This window comes from Drosophila tropicalis, unplaced genomic scaffold (genome assembly GCF_018151085.1).
Source record: "Drosophila tropicalis isolate 14030-0801.00 unplaced genomic scaffold, ASM1815108v1 contig_878, whole genome shotgun sequence".
Classification (NCBI taxonomy): Eukaryota; Metazoa; Arthropoda; class Insecta; order Diptera; family Drosophilidae; genus Drosophila; species Drosophila tropicalis.
In genome coordinates this window covers 2376713-2392299 of record NW_027173374.1, presented here as the reverse complement: position 1 = coordinate 2392299, position 15587 = coordinate 2376713, and the positions used below count along the sequence as shown (strand labels likewise).

The 15587-nt window shown below is 33.3% G+C and overlaps 4 protein-coding genes across 9 annotated transcripts; 2 read left to right on the top strand and 2 right to left on the bottom strand.

The window, feature by feature from the left end:
• Window positions 1-343: 343 nt before the first annotated feature.
• Window positions 344-2148, bottom strand: Alg-2 (Apoptosis-linked gene-2). Its single transcript, XM_068299400.1, has 3 exons — window positions 1888-2148; window positions 1082-1457; window positions 344-765 (listed from the first exon to the last, which is right to left on the bottom strand). The coding sequence occupies exons 1-3, from the start codon at window positions 1944-1946 to the stop codon at window positions 664-666; spliced, it is 537 nt and encodes a 178-aa protein (XP_068155501.1). The 5' UTR covers window positions 1947-2148; the 3' UTR covers window positions 344-663.
• A 176-nt stretch (window positions 2149-2324) lies between these two features.
• LOC137584155 (ubiquitin-conjugating enzyme E2 G1) lies at window positions 2325-4542 on the top strand. The gene is made up of 3 exons (XM_068299401.1): window positions 2325-2525; window positions 3868-3970; window positions 4111-4542. The coding sequence occupies exons 1-3, from the start codon at window positions 2480-2482 to the stop codon at window positions 4466-4468; spliced, it is 507 nt and encodes a 168-aa protein (XP_068155502.1). The 5' UTR covers window positions 2325-2479; the 3' UTR covers window positions 4469-4542.
• Window positions 4543-4873: 331 nt separating this feature from the next.
• LOC137585222 (calcium/calmodulin-dependent protein kinase kinase 1) lies at window positions 4874-15559 on the top strand. Of its 6 annotated transcripts, none has more exons than XM_068300917.1 (7): window positions 4874-4991; window positions 11080-12075; window positions 12139-12493; window positions 12894-13081; window positions 13152-13385; window positions 13451-13746; window positions 13804-15559. In XM_068300917.1, exons 2-7 carry the CDS (start codon window positions 11179-11181, stop codon window positions 13874-13876), a joined length of 2043 nt encoding a protein of 680 aa, XP_068157018.1. In that variant the 5' UTR covers window positions 4874-4991; window positions 11080-11178; the 3' UTR covers window positions 13877-15559. The 6 variants fall into 6 exon arrangements, with proteins under 6 accessions (XP_068157018.1, XP_068157015.1, XP_068157016.1 ...); XM_068300914.1 differs by having other exon boundaries at window positions 4885-5092; XM_068300915.1 differs by having other exon boundaries at window positions 4885-5127.
• LOC137584795 (uncharacterized) lies at window positions 8871-10162 on the bottom strand. Its single transcript, XM_068300360.1, has one exon. It carries the CDS (start codon window positions 9931-9933, stop codon window positions 8908-8910), a length of 1026 nt encoding a protein of 341 aa, XP_068156461.1. The 5' UTR covers window positions 9934-10162; the 3' UTR covers window positions 8871-8907.
• Window positions 15560-15587: the final 28 nt, after the last annotated feature.

The window sequence follows — 15587 nt, the reverse complement described above, 5'->3', positions numbered from 1 at the left end:
ACTACAAAGACAATATTTATTTATAGGTTGGAAAACTGATTAATTCAATTATTATTGAGATTTTATTGCAGACACCAGTGTTGTTTACAATAATTTGTTGACTTCTCCTGTAAATTTTTTGGCAGTGAATGGTCTAGGTTTTTTAAGGTAATCTTTAGATAGTTAGGTTTTATCTAATGGAACTTTAATTAAACTAGTAGACATGTGAGACACATGCATAAATAAATATATTTGTTATGGATTACAAACCAAAGTCCACATATTCTGACTGGTGAGTCATAAGTAATGTTCTTCTGGTTCTGATTGTTGGGTTAAAAATTCAGAAAAAACGTTTATAAATATATCCGTATATATAATACAGTGTTTTTTAATCACCCTTACAATACAAAGATTTTGTAACAATTATAATGAGGTATTATTTCACTTGGCAATTTTAACGATTGTTTTTTGTTTCAAAATAGCAGATTCAGAAAGACATGTTTAAGACTAGCTGAAACAATTATGTAATGTAGAATTTTAAAAGATGCGGATAATTATCTACTTGTCGATAAGTGTTAATTTATATAAATACAGATATATGCTGTAGTTACAGATAACATTTTGCATACACATATTTATATATACAAATGTGTAGGAATTTTTGAATGATAAAGTTTCGTAAATTTAAATTTTTAAAGAGAAAACCATGCTTAAAAACTGTTCGTAGTGTATAGTTATGACTCCATCCATATCCGTATCATGCTGTCTGAATGCAGTTGTCAAGGTCTGTAATATAAATAAAAATTAAAGAAAAGTAAATCTCAATGTTCACAATTAAAATTCTGACCAGATGTCAGACTTTCTCATTATAAATAACAATTTTTAAAGAAAATTTGAAAAAGAGTTCTATAATTTAAAAAAATGTTACATTTAAACGACGCATTATAATAATTTTGGAACGTTTTAGTGGGGGTTAAATGAGCTTTTAGTTAAGATTATACATTAATAACACGCTTAAATGATATCGACTTATTGAGTGGCACGATTTTTATCAGTCTAAAGTGATTAATGATACAAACTTAATTGTGTTTGGGATACTTACATAAAGCACAATACAGCATTGTATAAAATCATCAAATAGAATGGTTCCGTGACCGAACCGATCAAATTTTCTGAGAAGAACGCCAACAAGATTGTCTGACAGACGATATCCAAAAGAAGTCAATGCTGTTTTTAGTTCTTGTTTGTCTATGTTGCCGGAATTATCGCGATCAAATGAGCGAAAACAATTTTGCCAATCAGTCACATATTTCCACAAAGCACCAAAGTCCTGGAATGAGACAGTTCCTCTGTTTTCTCGGTCAAACATACCAATCATAAGTCTGACTGTTTCAGGATTAAATGCGGACCAGGTGCCATTGGAGAGAGCTTCCTGAAGCTCATCTGCAGAAATGTGTCCGCTTCTGTCCTTGTCCACTCTAAAATATATACATATGTATATCAGTTTAAATTGGTTTATCAAGCCAGAAATTCAATAATATGTACATAGTAGGATTATTAAAATTATAATTAGTTCCGTTGAAAGTTTGCCATGGGAAATTCAACAGGTATGAGGTTCAGTATTTTCCGTGTTGGCTGTGACATTTAGAGAAATCGAATGGGTGGGACTTGGGGCTACTGCTGTTAAATTCATATCAACAACATTGATATAAATAAATTGGCACATAACAATAGATGTATGTATAGACACGTATGTATATATATATATACATACATACATATGTATTGACATTAGTGTGTTTCTTACGCATTCTTTTGTTTTTCCAACTCCTACTCGAACAATTACTTTTGAAATTGTGTGAAAGTAATTGCCAATAGATACACATTTTTTATGACTGTTAAACTTGCCTTTGAAAGACATCCCAAAGAAACTGTTGATCGGGCATTCCTGCTGGGTGGTACGACATTCTAGTTCCCTTTTATTATATTTATTTAAGCAATTTTAATTGCAAAAGCACAAGTAAACATGCAATTTCTGACTCACTAACGATAATGATATGGGATATCGTTTCTAGTATCGATAGTTTGTCTAGTCTTAAAAGCATGCTCGATTTTTAAGAGCACACTCAGCAGAAATGTCAAATATGGAAATATGTACATGTACATACATATCAAAAAAATTGTGAAATAATAAAAATAAATGAGGGTTTTGAGGTTAATTTTGAGCAATCTGGGTAAATTTTAGTAAGATATGTAAATGTTATCGTAGATGTCATGGAGATGTGGCCCAGTTTTTTTAGAACCAGTTCACTCCATCCATTTCGATTACTGAGGGCTGTTCAGTTCATTTCCCCGTTTCGTCTTTAAAGAAAGAAAATTCTATCGGTCGGCTTTCATAAATTTATTTTCTTGAGAGCAGACTGCATTTGAAACGTAAAAATTTTAATTTGTCTAATTTAGGCGTGGTTATTTTAGAGCATATTGTAGAGAAAAACTAAATATGTCTGAGTTACAGTCATCTTTGCTGCTAAAGAAACAATTAGCAGGTAAGAAACCACACATGCATATATGTATGTATGTTGAAATGTGTACATCTCTATGGGCATATGTATATATGTATGTGTGTGTGCATATATACATTATACATACATACGTACATATGTATGTACGTATACATTTTTAAATTTTATATCATTTTATTCCGTCACATGTTCGTCTATACATCAATTTGTGAAATGTTTCGAAAAAGAAGTTTGACCAATAAAAATTTAGTTAATCCGGTTGCTAATTTAAGTCGCTTATATAGCACATAACCGGCGCCCTCTAGGGATGAATGTGCACACATACATACGTACATACATATGTACCCAGTTACATACATACATACATATGTATGTACATTTCCATGTTGCTTTGTCTTCGTTTATAAGAAAATTTTCTTTGTTTCAATAAAATTAACTGAGAATATCAATAAAACGTGTGTATTACGCATATTTCGGAACGGTAGTCATCTCTGTGATTATCTCGAATACATAGATACAATCATTATAATCAAGTATGTGCACAATTATATGTATGTATGTATGTATGTCTGTCCATGTGTGAATTTAAATCATGTAAATAAATGAAAAATCATTTATGTATGTATATGAACAAATTAAATGCACAAAAATGTAAACCGGAAGTGCATATTTGTTCTAAAGGTAGAAATGTAATGTTATGCAAAAAATTACCAACTAGACGTAGACTCAAAATTGGCTGCTTCAAAGGGTTTGTAAAGGAAGTTAAGTTTCAACTTCAATTTCTTAATATTAGCATTTTTATTTTGTGTGGTATTCAATAATTTGTCTTTTCATATAACCATCTTCTAGTTCACTTATCAAGTAATTTTACTAGCTCTCAAACCAAACAAAGGAGCTTGTGCCTACAAGGGGCATTTGTATCCTTTGTTCACGGCGACTCAACACAAACGTGCAGATATTGAAACGCTTATGCATATGTACATATGTATATTGTATACCAATCTGTTTTCGAAAGTTATGTAACAAAAATTAGTTAACTATTAATATTACAATAACTTTTAAAGGTTTGAATATTGTAAAATTCACATCCGTTTCTTATCTAACAAAGTGATTTTATATTGCATTGATTGTTTTAAAGGAGTGTAAACTGAAATGTAATTTGTATAGAATTAATGTATCTGGACTATAAATGTTTGCATTTTGTCCCGAGAGATCTACAGAAACACATGGTTGTCTGGCAACAAGATTTCTTGGCTAGGAAAATAGACTAGCATGCAATATGTCTAGCAGCATTATTAAGAAAGTTCATTTACATTTGATCGAAATAATTACCTTTACATTTTTTTTTTATCATTTTTTATTACAGAATTGAACAAGAACCCAGTGGAAGGATTTTCAGCTGGATTAATTGATGAAAATGACATATTCCGTTGGGAAGTTCTCATAATAGGGCCACCAGATACGCTTTAGTAAGTCCAGTTAGCCAATCACCTACATATTTATTTGTTTAGTTATAGTGTGTACCAAATATTGTTTTTTTCACAAATTTAAATTTATGTTGCAATAAGATTTCTAATATTTTGAATTTTTTTTTTTGCCTCACCTACAGTGAAGGAGGTTTCTTTAAGGCACATCTGCATTTCCCGAAAGAGTATCCGTTGCGTCCACCCCGAATGAAGTTCGTTACAGAGATTTGGCATCCAAATATTGAAAAGAATGGCGATGTCTGCATTTCTATTTTGCACGAGCCTGGCGATGATAAATGGGGCTACGAGAAAGCATCCGAGCGCTGGCTGCCTGTACACACAGTGGAAACAATTTTGATATCTGTGATATCAATGCTAGCCGATCCCAACGATGAGTCTCCAGCAAATGTGGATGCTGCCAAGGAATGGCGGGAGTCCTACACTGATTTTAAACGCAAAGTGGCTCGTTGTGTCCGAAAAAGTCAAGAGGAGTGCTCGTAGAAGGCGGATTTGCTCTATATTTGTATATTTATATTAAAAAATTTGATACATTAAAAGGAATAACTGAATTAATAGATATATTTAAATTAACTTTATCTCTGGGTAGCTTAATTCTTCAGTTATTCAAATCCATATAGCTTGGTATTAATTAATATTGTCATTCATGTACTATTTATTTTTGAACCATGTAGATAAGAAAGCTTTCAGGCATGGTGAATTCGCCCCGCACAATTGAATATTCGCCCGGCTATGGGTAATTCGCCGAGCCAAAATTAATATTTTCGCCTGAAAAGCTCTTTGCTCGATTATCTATTATCGACTAGATATCGTTATCGTGAACTAGAAAAAAACCATCGATGCATCGATAGCACCATCGATTTTTTTTCCAGCTCTAATCGATAGTGGTTTATCATTTATAAAAAAAACTTGACGGTGTAGATACAAAGTCGCGCGCAGCTGTGTTACTGTTACTTCGATTAAACTTGGCCAAGTTAACAATTCTGTATCGCGTGAAATGAAAATCGTTAGTAGATTACAAATGACAATTTAAATGGTGGCTATAAATTAGTAGCAGTAAATGTTAGTATTATTAACAGTTAGTTGCTAAACTCGTTTCAGAAATCGGTAAAACATTAAAATCCTTATTTGCAATAGCAGATGTATGTAAATGTTTTTGTATTAAGTGTTGTCATCTATTTAATCCTTGTTGTACTCAAATTAATAAGTACATAAGGCTGTGTTTGTTGGCCCGCAATGTCCTTTCATATATCCTTGTTTAATCATTTTCCGCCCAATGTGAACGGTTTTAATGCATATTGTAAAAAATAAGTTGACATTTAAATAGTATTTTATACTTAGATACGTACAGATGTAAGTATGTATGTAAAATTCTTGTGTGTTTACATATCCACTTTGTGTGCATGTGTGTATGTAGAGGGTGGGGTAGCTCCCAATTAACATATTTTTTGTCGAAGTGCATTTCACAAGTCCTGTTGACATTTATATTTAAATTAAATGGCTTTAAAGCAAGACAGAATTTAAATCGCAGTAAGGGCAGGGTAAGGATGTTAATGATAATCTCTTTTATACTATTTAATAATTATTTATACAATCAATGCTTACATACGAATTGTAAGACGAGTCGTTCTATAGCTTGGTAATTCAACACTCTTCCATCCATATGAATTTCAACCGCCCTTTAATATATAGTACATATGTACATTCGAGCATCCGGATATATAATTTGTATTGTAAACAATTCCATATGTATATGTACATATGTGGATTTAAGTACATATGTTTACCAGTTAGTTTTTCTATATGTATGTTTATATTTGTGTATTCAATATAGCCAGCTTTATGCCATTTTGGCTGACTGACTGACTGTTTGCCAATCAGTCATTCAACAATAAACAATTATATACACACAGTACATACATACATACATACATATACAAACAATTAGTTAAACTTTCAAAAAATTGATCGTTTTTCTGCTTAAATTTGGCAATGTAACTTAAATTTATTGAAAATGACGGCGTGTAAAATTAAAAAAAAAAACCAAAATCCTAAAAATGGCATTGTATGTAAATAGGTGTATTGTTAATAATTAATTCTTTCTTTTATACAGCTTATTGGCCAGTTTTAAAGAATGAAAATTAGATAACGTTTGGATTGCAGATTCAAACAAAGTTTGATTTAAAGTGTTGAAATAAGATGAGCGTTTAAAATCTTCTCCATATATTAATTCTAATATATGTATATGGTGTTTTTTTTAAGTAAAGTTATTAATATCTTCTCTTTAGTCTATATCCTGGATAAATGTGATGTGATGCTTTTTAGTTATTTTCTTTAAGACTGACAAATCCAATTTCGATTGATTTACCTCCGAATCAATATTTTGGTAATAGATTTCCCTTATAAAATGACCGATTGGGGACCTTAGGGGTCTCGAAATTCTAGTCCTTGACTTTTTGTAAGGGTATACAGTGTACATTATTTATTTGTTGACCATCAGAGATGATGGAAAAAACGAAATGTTCATTATCGGAAAAGATGTGTGAACCTAATATAACCTGAGCATATACATACATATGTATGTATGTATTGTTGTTTTGTTTTAAATTTAGTACAACGAGCCCCAGAGATCAATAAAATAAACAAATATATGTACATATATGTATATAGTTTACATACAGATGTACATACATATGTTTGTATGTACACGTGCTCACTTGCGAGTTGTTATTCATCTTTTGTTGTTGCCTTCAGAGTTGTTGAGGAGGTGTTGTATGAGAAGCCGAGCTCAAGAAAAGACAAGAGAAGAGAAGAGCATCGTCACAATAACAACATGCTCTATGGCTCGAGGTTATCATGTATTCATGAATGTACATATATACAGTGAACACCTACTTACATACATACATACATATATATATGTATGTACAGTAAATGCACTGTGGAATACACAGATTGAACAAGTATTGAAAATCAAAACCAATTTGCTTGTTTTTGCTTTTCTGACTTGATGTTAATATAAAGTTTGCCAATGACTTCCCAATAAGTTAACTTTCTTTTTTTTTTCTAGTTTAACTGAGCTCCATTTGGCCAGTTTCCAGTTTCCATCTATTTCAAGATTCTTAAAGATTTGAGATCTGAGTTCAGTTCAGTTTCGTATAAGTTATAATTAAAAAATTTCAGTATGACAACCTGTAACCTGTAATTACCAATACCCATTGATTAATTGCTTCAAGTTTATTAGCTTAATAAATAAAAAACAAAACCAGGTTTCCTTCATGAGTCAAACACAATGTCCGCCCTTAATGTATGCAAACATACAAACTTATATACATATTTATTACTTTGGTTTTAAAATTTTAATACATACCTGAACCGTATAGCACGAACATTGCGCATTCAATAATTTTTGTATAACAAATCTGAACTTTGTCATGTAAACAAAAAAAAAAAAAAAAATAATAGTAATCTTGGAGAGCTTCTGTTTTCTTTATTAGTTTTCTAAAACAACAGTAAACACAGACACACAGAGACGCTAAACTAACACACTAAGCTCTTTAGGAAGCTTAGTCTTAAATTAAATCCAGGGGACCCCCTCGAATGGGGGCTTATTGCCATGAGTGGAAATTTATTTACTCTTTAAGGCTTTGGCATTAAGACACATTGTTTTATTTTTAAAAGGAAAGCAACTATTTTGGGGTTTAAAAATCGATGATGATTGATTGAATGTACAAGTGTCTCATAACAAAGTGAACATATTTTGCCCCCACACAAATTATCTCTATCACAATGTTAATATGTAAATGTATTTATATGGGAGGCGGGGCAGCAGAGTGCAATACATCGTGACTATACGTATTTAAATATATGTATGTAGGCATGTAGATAACTATTTATAAACAAGAGTTTCAATATATTTTCCAAACGTATTCTTATCAATCCCCCCCATCCTAATCAAACTGCCATACTATAATCGAGTATTCAGTTTGTTACATTGTCCCATTGCAATGAGATCTCTTTTAAACGGTGCGCAGATCCCATTCACGTTTGTACTTGTAGTTCTGTTAGCTGGCGAACTTCCACTTGTGGCCAATAGTCGGGACCCCATCGAGAGAGATGGACTGCCTGGAATAGTTAGGGCAGTCTCTGAACTCACAACGGCAGTTCGAAGGCTTCTATCGAATGTGAATTCTGGAAGTAATCAATGTGAACTGACATCAACCGATGTCATATTTTCGCTTGCCAATATTATTGCCGAGGTAGTAAATGTGGGAAAAACTATTATGGAACAATCATTCCCCAGTTTGGCTGCGAACCAGCTGGAGTCAGCAAATGAGAAACTTCAAGCCATGACCCAAAAGTTTGATGTCACAGTGCAATTTTTAAATGAAAGTCTCATTAATCATACTGAAGATTTAGATCGATGGACGGCCAAGCTAAGAGATGAATTGCGCTATATCAATCAGGGACCCGTCTTTCGTACAGTCTGTGAAGTCGTTGACAATGTGATCCAAATCAGTACAATTCAATTGCATAATTGTTGTAATATAAAGATGAAATCAATCATTTCTCTCTGCCATAGTTTTCGAGCCTTGTTGGGTACAGTATTTGGTATTATGGCCGATGTATTACATCGTATACAAATGTGCGTGGAAGACAAACGATCCTATCATGAGTATCTGACGCCTTGCCTTGAATTGGCCTACGATGAAACTGTCCAAATAGTTGATGGAGCTATGCAACTAAGACGCAAATTCGCCAAACTCCTCAAACTTAAAGTCTTATATTCAAAGTGCTGTGTTTCATTGGTCTATGTGGACACAGATGTTCGAAATGGAAATTATGTCTTAGAGGAATATAACAATAAATAAAACAAAACAAACAATTCCATTTAGTTTTCGCTTATTAATATGAAAAGCTGCTTAAACTGAAATCGGTTGTCTTTTATCTACAAAGTAGAAACAGGATTTCAAATCCTTTTGCATTTGTCCATGCGGAAAGTCCTTTGGCAGACAATCAGCAATCTCCACCCGTGACTCCATTATGTCATTCTCGTTCTGCAAGTTCCGCCGTAATCTTAAAGCCGATACACGTCCTCTTTTGGTCTTGATGTCGAAATATGTCTCCAGTTCTTCCAACTTACTGAAAAGTTTCTCGAAATCCTGCTCAGCATTCAGAAGAAACTGGCAGCGGATTTGATAGCTTTTGAAGAGAAAACAATTGAATAAACGTTGAATACGAAACTCCAGTTGCCTCATAATGTACTTGGCATTTGTTTCCGCCATGGCATACACATCGTAGGCAATATTCAGTTCGTGATCGGCTGCACACTTGAATATTTGAGCCGAATAGAGTTGCAAAAAATCCATATACATTTTGCAGCATACCATATTCGGTTTCAGATTCCAATCCTGCAGTATATAACGCTGAGCATCGGCATAATATATGAATACCTTTTGTATGGCACGTAACACGTATTGTGTGTACTCCAAAGCCTCGTCCATTATTTCAGAGAACATTATGTGAAAAAATTCCATTTCAGCAAAGTAATTAGTAAGTAATATCTTAATCTCAGTCGGTTGGGCCATCGGAACTTGTCGCAGCTTAAGCAAAAGGGCATAGCTTGAGTTTTTTGTCACCTCATAGAATGTTTCACTATCTCGGGCAAATGAGCCCGCTGTCTCGGATGCATCATGGAAAAATGTAGATAGTTCTTGCAATTTAAGGAAATGATTTTGTGTGCTCGAAATGCTGGTATCCAAACCACTAAGAAGCGTTGAGGTGGTTAGATTTTTTTGTAGATTTTCCAAAAAGTTGCGCAATTTGTTTTGCAACTCTTCTTTGCTGCTGTCCGAGGTCCGTAAACTATCATAGAATTTCATTGGGACATAATCTCCCCCTAATGGCATAGGTGGCACCTTCCAGTCGTGGCATATATCGAATCGCATTCACATTTCCCTTCAAACACTGAGCCAGCCAAATGCAGATAACTATTGTTGTCCAAGCCAATTTCATTGTATTCACTTGATCCGAAATTTCCCTGGGAACAGAAGGAAATCAATTAATAATGAGGCTAAATTACAATCTTTAATGGTTTTGTTTTGGTAAATTTAACGAAATACTTGACGTCCCCCGATGAGCAGCAATAGAAAAGTGTTGAATGAAAGATCACAGATGCGGCAAGTATATATTTAAAAGGCCAAAAAGTCTATATATAGACCAACAAAAAAATTTAGTATCTATCATCTGATATACAATTAGTGGTGGTGGTGTAATCGATGAAATCGAAAGTTGTATACTTCTCCTGATTTATTTAAACGCTTGTCTCAAAGTTTTTAATATTTAGCACTGTTTAATTCATTTCAAACGATGTGGGATGAGTTCTAAGAAAACTGTTTTACTCTTTTCGAAACAATAATTTTAATTTATATTTAGAATCTGGCAGGGAGGATTAAGACTATCTATCTTAATTCCCTTTCTATTTTTTAAAGGCTATGAAGTAAACAAGATAAAAATACTTTATTATAAGAAAATTAAGATATAAACTTAGAAAATCGGTTAAAAATTTTCAGAATTACAATGTGTTTAAACTTGGCTATATCCTTGCTTGTTTTCCTGTTTTATTTAACTAAAATTTAGATGTCTGATTAAAAAACGCGACTACTTTAATATGTTTAAACTTGGGGGGACCGGCAGTACCTAATCGGTGGTTAATCTTCTATTAAAAACATGCTGTCTCATTTCATCCGCATTATAATCTAGATTCTAGACAGCAAACAGTTTTGACAGTTCGCTCATTTGTTCATCAGTCTGAATCGATTCAATGTAAACTAGTCAGCCAGATTTAAAGATAACATATACACATTATAAATTCTGATGAATTCGAGAAAGAAAATGTTTTCATTATGCATTAATAAAAACTTGATCATTTAATACATTCGACTATCGTGTTAAAAAAATTGCAGAACTTAATCGTCAGTATTAAAAACAGATTATTCTAAATGTACATACTTATGTACCTACATATGTATATGCCTTTATGTCTACTCAATTTTCATGTTTATTTACTTATGCATTTGATTGTGTTTGTTCAGGTGTGGTAAACAAATATGCGGGGATGCTATGAACCAGACAATGACTGATTTGATTTGGAAGAAAAATAATCAATTCCTTGTGATTATTAGCTATTTAAAATGGAAGCTAAACTTCAATCGTCGAATTCAGATATTAAATCGGCCAATGGTTCTAGCCAAGCAGAACAGGCTAATAACGGAAGGGATATTTTAGATGGCACACAAAAAGCTTTTTATATTAGTTGTGATGTCAAAGCCAATGACGACGATATCGTGTGTGAAACAAAGAATGGTTGTGATTACCAAAGAATCGAGCAAATCGATATGGAGAAGTCATTGCACAAAACATTGGAAGCTGTTCACTTGGACACCAAGGGTAATGGCGAACCAGAATTAAATATCGAATGTGGTACAAAGCCCAAACATCCAAACGAGAAAAACGACCAAAATTCAATGACTGAAAACACAGTGCAAAGGCCATATAATTCCATTAGTGCCCGAAAGAATCGGCTTGAGGGTAACAAAGAGTCAAATCAAAATCCGAACCCTCAAAAAGGGAAACTTAACTATCCAAAACTAAAGCAACGACAGCAGAATTTTGTTAAATCCCAGTCCTTAGACTTGTACAATGAAGAAGGCTCTCTGCTGAGTACAATACACTGTATGAACTCTCGCCTGTTACCAAATATAAGTGAAAATCGTTCTACTGATAATCCAGAACAAACATTGGTAGATTCCGCAATGTCTCCACAATCGAAGAGCGTTGACCAGTTGGAAGAAGTAAATGGAGATCTGGAGACTGTGCAGAGGCCAAATTTAGCTACATCTAAGCTACAATCAATCGAAACCCGACCAATTTATCCAAATGTTCCATATAGTCCCTATGGTAGTCCATTCGGCAGTCCTCGCTCAAATCGGCGTCGACCACCGCTACGGGAATCGCGTAGAATTTCAATAGAGAGATCCGGAAGTTTCCTTCAACTAAACCAATACAAACTAATGGACCAAATAGGACAGGTAATGGCATACATAAAGTATGATTATGGTCCATGTTATTTCTGCATTTCCTTTGTTGTATAGGGCTCCTATGGCCTTGTAAAGTTGGCATATTCTGAAGAAGATTCCACACATTATGCCATGAAAATATTATCGAAGAAGCGTCTTTTACGACAAGCCGGTTTAATGAGACGTGGCCCCAAAAAAGCAACATCTCCGCTGGATCGTGTTTACAGAGAAATCGCTGTGCTAAAGAAACTAGATCATCCGAATGTTGTCAAATTGGTGGAAGTTCTAGACGACCCCATCGAGGATTCGCTCTACATGGTATTCGAGTTGGTCAAACAGGGCGAAGTGTTAAGCATTCCAACCGATAAACCATTAACCGAAGAGCGGGCCTGGAGTGTGCTCCGTGATGTTCTACTCGGATTGGAATACTGTAAGTTTGTAAACGTAAAATTTGTAATATATGGCGGAAAAAGCTTTAACAATTTCCGTATCCATATTGTTTATCCAATTTTATCTCCGTGCACACATTGAATGTGCTATATTTGTATTTCAAATTAACATATACAGAGATGGCAGACTTTATTGATTTATTTTGCGCATTGATGTGTGCAAAAATTAAAATAAAAAACATGTACATACATATATTCTAAAGACCCAGATACAAAAAGCGAAATGTTCACTGGTCTGCATTTAATTGAGTTTGAGAGTCTAAGAACGATGAATCTATTCCGGTTTAATTTAGGAGTGACATTTCTATCAATTAAGAATTTAATTTATTGATTATTAGATTAACATGGTTCACTAATAATAGTTGTCGTTTTTGTTTATAGTGCACTATCAAAAGATTATCCATGCTGACCTGAAGCCTGGAAATTTACTATTGACAGAATGTGGCCATGTCAAAATAGCTGATCTTGGTGTTTGCAATGAATTCTTAGGAGAAGATGCTACCATGACTAATGGATCAACAGCGGGAACGCCAGCATTTAGAGCCCCAGAGACTCTAGTTCTAGGCCAGGTAGGTTAAGCATGTGTTTATATCAAAGTTAAACACCTTTTCTAATAAATTTCTTCTTTTGGCTAACTAGAATGTTTATTGCGGAAGAGCTGCGGATATTTGGGCATTGGGTGCAACATTATATTCTCTAGTCTTTGGCAATGTGCCATTTCTGGCTAACTCCATACCCTTGCTGTATGAGAAAATTAAACACGACTCTGTGGTTTTTCCAACGTCGCCAAAAATAAGTGAAGATTTGAGGGATTGCATTGTCCGTATGCTTGATAAAAATGCTAGTAATAGGATTACATTGCCGCAATTAAAGGTAAGAACAACATCTTAGGGAATTTACAATCTTAATTAATGAAATTATTCTACTCTTATTGTAAGGTAAACAAATGGGTTACCAAAGATGGTGCCTACCCATTGCCAACTGAAGATGAGAACTGTTGTTTGGTTCAAGTTGATGAAGAGGACATTAATTCTGTTGTCCGTAGTATACCAAAACTAGATACTCTCATACTGATCAAGACAATGTTGAAGAACCACTCATTTGGCAATCCCTTTATGAGAGGTCTATCTGGCAAGGCACCACAGCCAGGAGGTTCAAGATTGGAGAGATTCGTTCGAGCCGGTCGATCAAATTCTGCGCCCGGTTCTTATCACATGCCGGTTGACAGGTATAAGTACGTCTGCTAATGCATTTAGTGGAAGATAATAATAATATATGTTCCCAAAAACAGGCAACCATCCATGGACAAAGTACTTCCATCCTTAACTGAGCATTGTGCAAGTCAAAATCCTGAGGACACATAAATACCAAATATTAGTTGTAAGTTTAAACTCACCATTGTAAAAAGGATGTACTTTAAAAAAAGTTATTGAGGTTATTGTGAGAACCATTAACGGATTGCCGGCCAAGCCGTCCAATTCCATTGATAATTTTCTAGTGCATTAATACTGTATATGTATATATATACAGACATACTTAATAGTAGCCACAGTTTAAGTTAATTTAATTTAAAACAAATACTTTACAATACAATGTTACGTACAAAATGGTATAATATATCTACATATGCGGTTAGTTATGATCAGGATAACTTCAATGCCAATAACACAATCATATAATCTATATTCTTCTTATTATTATTAGATTATATAGACATAGTTTAGGATTGTGTGGAATTTCGATTCGTTTTCTTTAAGAAAAATTCCAATATTTCAAAAATTTTTGCAACAATCCGAAGTACTTAAAGTAATTGAAGCATATTTAAGCTTTAATACCAATTAAAAAATTACTTAAATGCTAAAAGATTTCATTAGAAGAATTAACAAGTTATGCAAACTTTTCAGAAATACGAATCAAAATTCAAACCATACCTGATTTTTAACTAGATTAATATATATATAAGATAGACTAACTTCGGTGCACTATAGCTTATATACATACATACATATATAACAACTCCTTGGCCAATACATCAGGCTAATACAAAAAGTGCGTTGAATAGCTAATCAAGTCCAATATAATCTTACTTAAATGGGGTTCTTAATAGTGACTGAATGATTTCAGAATGCCCAAAAAGATATGTAAAGTGCAGTAGGGCGATCTTAGATTATAGTTTTGCATTAATTTAATAGACAATGTGAATTGTGGTCTTTCCCAATCTGTTAGACAGTTAGGTTAGCATGTGATTAACCACAGTGTACAATCAAAAACGCATCTGTGAAAAACGTATCACTTAATATTCAGTCAAACTTGTGTTGAAGTAGATAATTCAGTCCGCTTAAAAAAAAACCATTTACAAATATAGTAGTACAGATATCTATATTCTAGTAATCTTTTCCCCAATTTTTTTTTGTTCAGTGAATTGTTGTGAATTTTCAGAAATACGCACAAGATTGTACCTACAATGAGTGATAGCTATTTTAGCTTTTTAGCTTACCGACTGGGCCATTTAGTTAACTAATATATAGATTGTTTTGCATACCTATTTGTTATGGAAAAACAAAATACATAAATTTGCCAATTGATTATTTCAAACGAACAAAACAACCTTTGTGACCACTTTTATCTTATATCTTGGGAACATGAAACCAAAAATTTATGGGACTAAGTGTATGGTATTTGTGACATTCGTTTTGGGACCATAATTGATATTAATGCGTTGAAGGGCATAAACTTACATACAACGAATATGTTATTCGATTCAAATAACTTATATATTAATTATATTATTGAAATTAGTCATACATACAAGATATACCTAAATATAGTTAAATATTATACATAAATAACCAAATACGCGTACAGATATATGTATCATTTAGATGTGAAATGTGATTTTTTCAATTAAAAACAAAAACTTATTAGCGTTTTCAATATTACTTATATTATGAAATATATATTAAATATAGCAATATTTTTTGAAGCATTGCACAAATGTTACTATACTTCTTACGCTACATTGAATAAATACGCATTTACCAAAGTAATCATGCTGGAAACATTTACATTTGTTGT

Bases quoted from the DNA above. Each gene is read 5' to 3' on its own strand.
- Alg-2 (XM_068299400.1), bottom strand. From the start codon at position 1,946: ATGTCGTACCACCCAGCAGGAATGCCCGATCAACAGTTTCTTTGGGAT. The intron at 1,458-1,887 runs GCAAGTTTAACA...TATATATTTTAG, and splicing joins CTTTGGGATGTCTTTCAAAG to AGTGGACAAGGACAGAAGCG. The intron at 766-1,081 runs GTAAGTATCCCA...TTTATATTACAG, and splicing joins AATGCTGTATTGTGCTTTAT to ACCTTGACAACTGCATTCAG.
- LOC137584155 (XM_068299401.1), top strand. From the start codon at position 2,480: ATGTCTGAGTTACAGTCATCTTTGCTGCTAAAGAAACAATTAGCAG. The intron at 2,526-3,867 runs GTAAGAAACCAC...TTTTTATTACAG, and splicing joins GCTAAAGAAACAATTAGCAG to AATTGAACAAGAACCCAGTG. The intron at 3,971-4,110 runs GTAAGTCCAGTT...CCTCACCTACAG, and splicing joins GGGCCACCAGATACGCTTTA to TGAAGGAGGTTTCTTTAAGG.
- LOC137584795 (XM_068300360.1), bottom strand. From the start codon at position 9,933: ATGCGATTCGATATATGCCACGACTGGAAGGTGCCACCTATGCCATTA.
- LOC137585222 (XM_068300917.1), top strand. From the start codon at position 11,179: ATGGAAGCTAAACTTCAATCGTCGAATTCAGATATTAAATCGGCCAAT. The intron at 13,082-13,151 runs GTAGGTTAAGCA...TTGGCTAACTAG, and splicing joins AGACTCTAGTTCTAGGCCAG to AATGTTTATTGCGGAAGAGC. The intron at 13,747-13,803 runs GTACGTCTGCTA...TCCCAAAAACAG, and splicing joins ATGCCGGTTGACAGGTATAA to GCAACCATCCATGGACAAAG.